This window comes from Perca flavescens, chromosome 21 (genome assembly GCF_004354835.1).
Source record: "Perca flavescens isolate YP-PL-M2 chromosome 21, PFLA_1.0, whole genome shotgun sequence".
NCBI classification, from domain to species: Eukaryota; Metazoa; Chordata; class Actinopteri; order Perciformes; family Percidae; genus Perca; species Perca flavescens.
This window is the reverse complement of record NC_041351.1, coordinates 27,847,361-27,856,064: the sequence shown is the minus strand read 5'-3', so window position 1 is coordinate 27,856,064 and position 8,704 is coordinate 27,847,361. Positions and strand designations below refer to the sequence as shown.

The window sequence follows — 8,704 nt, the reverse complement described above, 5'->3', positions numbered from 1 at the left end:
TGTGGTTGTAACCCTAAACGTAAATGTAGTTTCCGGTGGGACGTTACGTTAGTACTTATCGCTAACGCTTCCTCCGGCGAGCTTCACGGGTGTTACGAATTCGAAAAAGAACGAGGGTGTATCTGTAAGTGTCATACATCATAAAACTTATTTACTGTTTATTTTGAATTAGGTTAGACATTCAAAACATACAAAAGCTGCATTGTTGGATATGTGCGAGTGCTAAGGATGTTTGGTTCACTTTTCTAAATCTATGACTTGCTTGCATGTGTCAACCCGCAGCTAGCTATTGTTAGCTTAGCTAACCGCTAGCTCAAAGGAGAAAGTGTATCTGCGGTCGTTTTGACAGCTCGTTAGAAAGAGAATAGCTACATTTGGGCCATTTGGAGGTTAAGCTATACTGGTTCGTGGTTTTGTGTTGACACAATGCCATTAATAAGTCAACAATTATATGCCTTAAAGAGTTTCAAAAGCCAAGGTTATCCAGCCTGTCGCACTGCGGTCGTTATCAAAGAAAACTGGTCGTCAAGTCAGCCGCCCGCTTGGGTTTTGATGATGCTAGTCTATTCGTGATGTTACGGTACGGGTCCTTGGAACGGCCAAAAAGGACGAAGAAAGACCTGTATTCAGTAATTTCTCACATTTAATATACCAAGTAAAAAATCAAACACAACATATTGCACGTTATATAACATCCAATAAAAACAAAAATAATACATTTTGAAGTTATTCTACTTTACTGTCTAGTATACATTATTTGAGAAATGTAAAGGGAAAGTCAACTCAAATTACATTATGTAACATTTATAATTTCCTCATATTAGAAACCTATTAAAGAGTTTTTGATTAAAATTATACTATTAGGAATTTAATAATTGTTTTTAATGTGTTTAGTGATGGGTGAATGAATATATATATACATATATATATATATATATATATATATATATATATATATATATATATATACTTAGAATGTCTTCAGTCTACATCGCTACATCTGACTTATTCTATTTAGCATAGTAACAACTTTCAAAAAGTCAAACTGAATGACACGCTTTCCAAAAGCACCAGTATTGTTTGAAGCGTCTGACGTCATCAGTCACGTGGTATTGAAACTGTGCTTCACAGGAGTGAAACAAGCTACGTGGTTTCAGTAAACTTTCCCTTTCATGTTTTTCTTAAAAACTAGAGAAAAATCACATAACATTTTACATGAACACAGTCGGGCTCATCCGTAACAGGATTTCTTTAAAAAATGTCATATAACCTTATCAAGATTTTTTTTTTTTTTAGTGACAGTTAAAATGTAAAAAAATGTTGACGTGATGCCAACCTCAGTTAAAAAATCTCAACATTTACTTTAAAGTTGCTTTGGTTATACTCAAATATAGCTTCTTGATCTAGGACTGAAGCCGCTGTACGTATGAATGGGAGAACTTTCATTTTGGTTTGGCTAAAAAGCTATCAGCTATCCAGCTATTTCCACTAAACCACAACATGTTGGCGGCGATCCCAAGCAGCATAACCATTTATGACATTTGGCCATTTTTATTAAAACAAGCTATTTCTATACTACTAGCAAGGCTCAAAATAGCTCCACACTTCCACGGTAGCATAATGAGGGTCCCTACATGTAAACCGAAGCATTGAGAACTTTGTAAGTGGACAGACAGTTTATTAAAAAGATCGATTATAAAGACGGTACCGTTCACGTATACAGGCGGGCGCCATCTTGGGAAAACAGTCGCAATCAGTCGAACGACGAACGCCGTGCAATATATTTTAATAAACAGATATAATTCATGCATTTCCATGACCCATTGGGAAACCATGGACCATGGGAGATTTCAAGTGACAGTTCAGCTCACGTTGCATGGCGTTCGTAATTCGACTGGTCATGACTGTTTTCCCAAGATGGCGCCTGCATGTATACGCGAACGGTACTGTCTTTATAATCTATCTTTTTAATAAACTGTCTGTCCACTTACAAAGTTCTCAATGCTTCGGTTTACACGTAGGGACCCTCATTATGCTGCCGTGGAAGTGTGGTGCTATTTTGAGCCTTGTTAGTGGTATTGTTACTTTACCCGTGCCCCGACGACTAGCGTTATAAGCTAATTAGCGGTTTGCGATAAAACTGGTCACATTCGATTAGCATGAAAACATATCCCAGAGAACGGTCAAACTCGGTACCCATGTGTTATTAACCCCTAGGATCATTTGGCGCCGGATTTATTTCCCGCTATTTGTACAGCCTGTGTTGTTAGGGCCACTTGATCTCCGTTTGCAAAGCATACCACAGCGAAGAATTGCATTAAGTAAGTTGTTGATGATTTCTGATGAATTGATGATTTTCTGCTCTCCAACAAATTATATCAAAGTGCAAAGTGACTGACCAGTTGCTGTCATGTAGTGACTTGAAATGCTGAAACTTTCCTTTCCTTCTACCTTCTGTCTGTCAGTAGTGTTGAACGTGGATATAAACACACAAAAAAAAAACGAGCCGGGATTGGAGAAGATTTGCGTCTTATAGTCGCGGTTCTTCCGAGATGGACGTTGGGGTGTCCAAGTCCCATGTGTTTCTCAACTACAGCCCCAGAGCCCTCTTCTCCCAGTGAGACACGCATCGGCATGGTGGTGCTGTGTGCTCCTCGGCCCTGCGTTGTCCCGATCCTCTCGATTGTTGGCTTACCTCCAGTGCATTCTGTTTCTGTGTGTGAGTGGTAGTTTTAGCAGTGTGACACTAAAAAGCCTCCGAAGAAATTTGGCTGCAAGTGTTTGGTGGTTAATGGACTGGCTGGAGGTCGCCCAACTACTCTGAATGGTATGCAGTATGTGCAGCAGGAGCAGCAGCTTTCAGCGCATTGTGTCCTGCAGTCAGGGTAACGGGCGCTGCAGTTTGGCTCAGTGCTGTTTGTGTATGTACAGTAGGGCTGCACATAGGGCTGGGCGATATGGAAAAAACAAACTAATATCACAATATTTTGACCAAATATCTCGATATCAATATTGCGACGATATTTTAGGGTTGACAATTAGTGCTTTCACAGAATATTTACACAATGAGATTTGTGATAAGTATTCATCAGTAATGTGAATACAATGACTAAATGGGTAAAGGCAAATAACAGAACAGCTAAAACAGTCTGGAACGTTCAGAACAAAACTGTAAACTGTAATGCAGCCTTGTGTCATACACTTGTGTCATATCACCATTTTTACAATATCCAAAATCTAAGACGATATCTAGTCTCATATCATGATATCAATTATAATGATATATTGCCCAACCCTAATTTGTTAACCGTTCACTAGGGCTGCACAATATATATCGTTTTTTATCGTCATCGCGATGTCAACTAGCGCAATACACATCACACACATCCCGAAAGGCTTCCACATATGGCGATAGACACACAGATTTATTTTGTGTTAGTTGAAAGAGATTATCAGTAGAAAACTGCACTTCAAAATGGAACCCTCATTCTTTTTTTGGTGCTGCCTTACACTGTACAGTACACTTTAATACCTGTTATTTATGGTAAGTTATATCGTTATCGCATATTGAATATTTTCCTCTTATTGTGCAGCCCTAATGTACAGTATATACACTAAATGTTCAATCATTTAGGGGACTTTATTGGGTGTATGTGACTGCTTCTGCATGTTTTTGCAGGCTATCTATTTTTGGCAAGTGATGTAGGGCTACATCACAAGAATCTCTTGCAGTGGTTCTCAAAGTGGGGTCTGGGGATCTCCCGGGGTACCTTTTGAGTACCCTCATGGAGGTCCCTAACAAAAACGAGGAACACTTACAGTTCACTATAATTTAGGCTACTTAATTGGAAAGTATCTCCGTTATATAACTATACACTACTGAAATAATGAGTTTTACTCTCTCCAACTACCATGCAGTTAAGAAAACAATCTCACCACAAGGTCAGTTTAGTAGCTGCTCTGTAGCTTTCAGCTTGTCACATGATCTTCATTAAAAGATGGAGATGGTTTCTCAACTGCTGTTTCTGAGCCCCAGCAACATGGATGTTAAGTCCTTAAAGGGTATCTACCTTTTTATTTATTTATTTAACCTGGACCCTATTTTTCTATGTTTTTGTGTGAAAATGACTATTAGGAACAGCAATCTTTGAAATTGGTCCATTATTAAGCGTGAACGCTGTAACCGGCAGCCACAGACCGGGCTGTAATATAACCCTATGGAGCAAATGTTCATCATCAATTTGGTCTACTAAAAGTGCTTTATTTTGCCGCTGATGGGCTCAGATTAATATTCTAAGTGTCTGACAACATTATGGAAAGGATCCCTACAGAGATAGACTTTTTTAAAACTTCATTGAGACATTTCTGTTTAACCAGAAACAGCTCTGAAGTCGCTAATGCTAAACCCACCAGACTTCATTTAAAAAACAATATTTTTAGCGTGTATAGAGCCAACATATTTTCACATGCAAATCGGTAAACTATGCGTTTATTTTAACCAAAACTAGAGTTGTGATGGTTGGGCAAGTGGAAAGACGACCCAAAACGTCTTTTCATAGTTTTATTTAGTTTCTGTCGACTGTGAATGAAGTGTATTTTACGATGCTAAAATTACTGTTTATTTACATGGAGTCTGGTGGCTTTAGACAACGCAAGTTTTTATGTTTAAAAAAAGGATCTTACTCTTTAACAGAAAGTTCATCCTCCTTAGAAATCCTTTCCATAATGTTGTCGGACACTTAGAATATTAATCTGAGTCTGTCAGCGGCAAAACGAGCACTTTTGTGAAGGTAAATACAAGCTGGACAATTGCCCTATTAACTTACATTGTAGCTTGTTTCGCTGACTGACTGCAGAGATCTCTCTTAATACTGGACCAATGTCAAAGATTGTTGTTCCCATCAGTCACTTAGACACAAAAACATAGGAAAATAGGGTCCAGGTTGAAAAAATAACTGTAGTTACCCTTTAAGTGCTCACCACAACTTGAGCCCTGGAACAGCTACTAAATGGACTATTGGGTGAAATGTTTTTTCAGCTTCTGTTTTCAAGGTCAGGAATTAACTAGTTTGACAAAAAAAAATATCCCAAGGTCTGCTCATGGTTGAAAGCTTCATGGAAGAAAAAAAAAGCGAGTAAGTGGACCTTGATTCAAAATGTATTAGGCAAATTGTTTTTGCCAAGCAACTGTTCCCAAGGTCAAGAAATCTAATTGATAAGTGGTCTGTAATGTGGATGTTTGAGAACACTGATGTGCTGTTTTGAATTGAGGCTGGCTAATGCTTTAAGCTTTGTGCTGCATGACTGTACAGTTACCCACTTTTACATACAGGATTGTATATAACACCAGCTAATACATTTTGATTGCATAACAATTGCATAAAATGTGCAAAAGCAATAACAGAGGCCTGATTTGTTGTGAAGACATTTTTTCATAGACAGGAGTTGAGAAACAGGACTGGAAAACGAGCCGTAACTTGCAGGACAATTGGGAAGGAGACTCATTGTGTCTGTGTTTAGGTGGAGCATCCCGCTGGGTGCACGGCGTGTCATGGACGCAGTCAAGGAGGGTCAAAAGAGCACCCTGAGCTCGGGCAAAATGGTGGCTCTGGCTGCGGGGCTCTCCGTCGGGGCCACAGTGGGCTACATCGTCTATCGCCACATAAGCAGCGCCAACACCAGTGAGTATCTGGCGTGGAAAATAGATTGTGCCAGCGTTCACAACTATTTCAACTAGGGACCGACCGGTATAGTTTTTTTCAAGGCCGATACCGATTAATGAAACCAATAACCGATATTTGGAATCGATATGCATTTACAGTGAAAATTTAAATCTTAAAGTCAAAATTAAGATTTTGGAATGTTACAAACTCCAACACAAAACTTTGTTTAAATGCTTTAAGCAATTATTTAATTAATGAGAAACTTTCAACATAATACCCTAGGGCTGGGCGATATGGAGAAAATCAAATCTCAAAATATGTTTGACCAAATACCTCGATATCGATACTGCAACGATATTGTAGTGTTGACTATTGGTGCTTTCACAAAATATTTACACAATGAGATGTGATAAATAATCATCAGTAATGTGGATAAAATGACTAAGTGGGTAAAGGCAAATAATAAAACAGGTAGTTCAGAAAATGACATCACTTTACTGTAATGCAGCCTTTAGAACCAGGAAAAGACAACACTTATGCCATATCACTATATTACGATATCCAAAATCGAAGACGATATCAATATCATATTGATATATTGCCCAGCTCTATAATACCCAGTAACAGAGACTCAGTGGTGAGTGAAACTGAAGCAGAGGGACAGACACAGAGCTGTAGCCGAGCCAAAGTAGAACACTTTTTAATTAACTAACTTTATCGGTTTGCAGGCAAATAAAACGCTGATACAGATAATCTGCAAACTGCCAAAAACGGCCCGATAATCGGCCGGGTCGATAATCGGTCTATCCCTAATTTTAACCCTAGCCAATTTTGTTGATATTTGCGTGTATGTGACAAACTGTAAGAGTTTTAGTTCGTTCTCTGATGACCTTATCTGTGACTGACTTTGTGTCCATTTTGCCATTAACAGGTCAGGAGCCCAACGCTGAGGTGTCCAAGATGACCCTTCCAGTAGAAGTTTATAGGAACATATCCAGATACCAAGCCAAGTTTTTGGACATGGTAAGTAACTCAATACTAGATAATGACTCTTCATCTGCTCATAGTCAAAGTAGTGTGCAGTATTATATAATGGAATTCTAAAATAGGTCTAGATGGACATTTGCATAGAGAAATACCTCAAGTTGTAAATCTTTCTGTCAAGATGTGCTGATTCACATACTACAGCTCCTCCCGGTGCCACTGATGCCCAGCATGTCCATATCTACCGTGGAATTATGGAGAAAACCCAGCTCCAAAATCAAGATTTTGACAATTCTATTGCTAAAGTGCCTGACTTTGCACTGCCCCCAAATGTCTGAATGTCCGAATTTTCTTCAAAATTTGGTTTTAATTTGGGTGAGAGTTGCAACTAATGATTACTTTTGTCATCAGTTCATCTGCAGAAAATGTCATAAATAAAAGACGTTGATAATGAAATACATAAACACATGAATACATTGTGTAAAATGTATTAAAAAAAAAAAAAGGAATTCTTAAAACATGTCACTGTATAATGTTGTTTCATCATTCAATTTATTGAAAATGTTCTGGTACTGGATATAAAACCCTCTATTCCAGACTCAAACAACACAAAAACAAAAATGATATCAACAAATTTGAAGCACATTGATTTCATAAATCACATTAATTTCATGATTAAAAATGACTTACTTAATACGTTACATGAATTACAAACAAGCTTTCGAGTTGTACATTACATCTTTTGAGTATCCAACCTATTCTTGAAGGAGTTAACTGAAGGGGAACACACAACTCTTCTTCTGGAAGCTCGTTCCATGCTTTTACCACACAAAGGGTGAAGAAATTCTTTCTCTTTTCAGACAAACATGTTCTTGGCTAAAGCTTTAAAGGGCAATTCCGGCGCAAAATGAACCTAGGGGTTAATAACACGTGTCCCGAGTCAACCGTTCTCTGGGATATGTTTTCATGCTAATCGAATGTGACCAGTTTTAGCGCAAAATGCTTATTAGCTTATACCGCTAGTCGTCGGGGCACGCAAAAGTAAAAAGAAATCTCTATTTCTATACTACTAGCAAGGCTCAAAATAGCACCACACTTCCACGGTAGCATAATAAGGGCCCCTACATGTAAACCCAAGCATTGAGAACTTTGTTTATTAAAAAGATAGTTTATAAAGACAGTACCGTTCACGTATACAAGCGGGCGCCATCTTGGGAAACCAGTCATGACCAGTCGAACCATGAATGCCATGCTAACAGTAACATAGCTCAAGCACAGCGTTCGTCGTTCGACTGGTCAGGACCCAAGATGGCGCCTGCATGTACAGTGCAAAAGTCTTCAGTGGTGGCGGAGCGGGTTGTATAATATCTTATTAACTATACAAATGTTACTATATTTAATCAGGTTTTCCTAACTTAAAAGTCTATGTGTATTTAAAATTTGACAGCTGTGATAACTGTTGGGTTTCTGATCAAGAACTTTGAGAGTACCGTTCAGTGTGTGTTTCCCAAATCTGGCTGGTGATTGAGTGTGTGGAGTCAGTAATTTCAGCCTCTGCTCTCCTGCTCTCTCACTCTCTCACTCTCTCACACTCTCTCTCTCTCTCTCTCTCTCTCTCTCTCTCTCTCTCTCTCTCTCTCTCTCAGGTGACCCAGAAGTCTGGCGCTCATGTGAGGGTTTTGCCAGACTCCGGGGAGCCTGGATGTAAGACGACAGTATGTTTCCTGCTGCAGGGCTCTAAGGAGCAGGTCTTGCTGGCCCGCTGTGTCCTGGAGAACCTGGTCACTGACTGTGAGCCGGTGACCGAGGCTTTGGAAGTTCCCCAGACCGCCTTTGGACGTATAATAGGTAGCTTCCAAATGTTTCCTAGACCTTATTCATTTGCCCTTACAAGCTTTTTGCTTTCAACACTGGTGTTGAGCTAGTGCTGTAGACAGATTTTTAGCTTATTCTTCACATTAGCATGCATTCATTTGCATGCTAAAAGCTGCACTAGTCAATACATTATGAGCAGTGGATCAAATGGCAATGTGAAAGATGTCACTTATACATGTAGT

The 8,704-nt window shown here is 39.1% G+C and overlaps 1 protein-coding gene across 1 annotated transcript in view; it reads left to right on the top strand.

Annotated features, from left to right (window-relative positions):
- Positions 1–8,704, top strand: part of tdrkh (tudor and KH domain containing) — a 29,370-nt gene continuing 20,666 nt past the window's right edge. The window contains exons 1-4 of the mRNA XM_028568681.1: positions 1–124; positions 5,521–5,681; positions 6,595–6,686; positions 8,294–8,495. Of these exons, the coding sequence (XP_028424482.1) occupies positions 5,552–5,681; positions 6,595–6,686; positions 8,294–8,495 (424 nt within the window). The 5' untranslated portion in view covers positions 1–124; positions 5,521–5,551. The remainder of the gene's footprint in view (positions 125–5,520; positions 5,682–6,594; positions 6,687–8,293; positions 8,496–8,704) is intronic.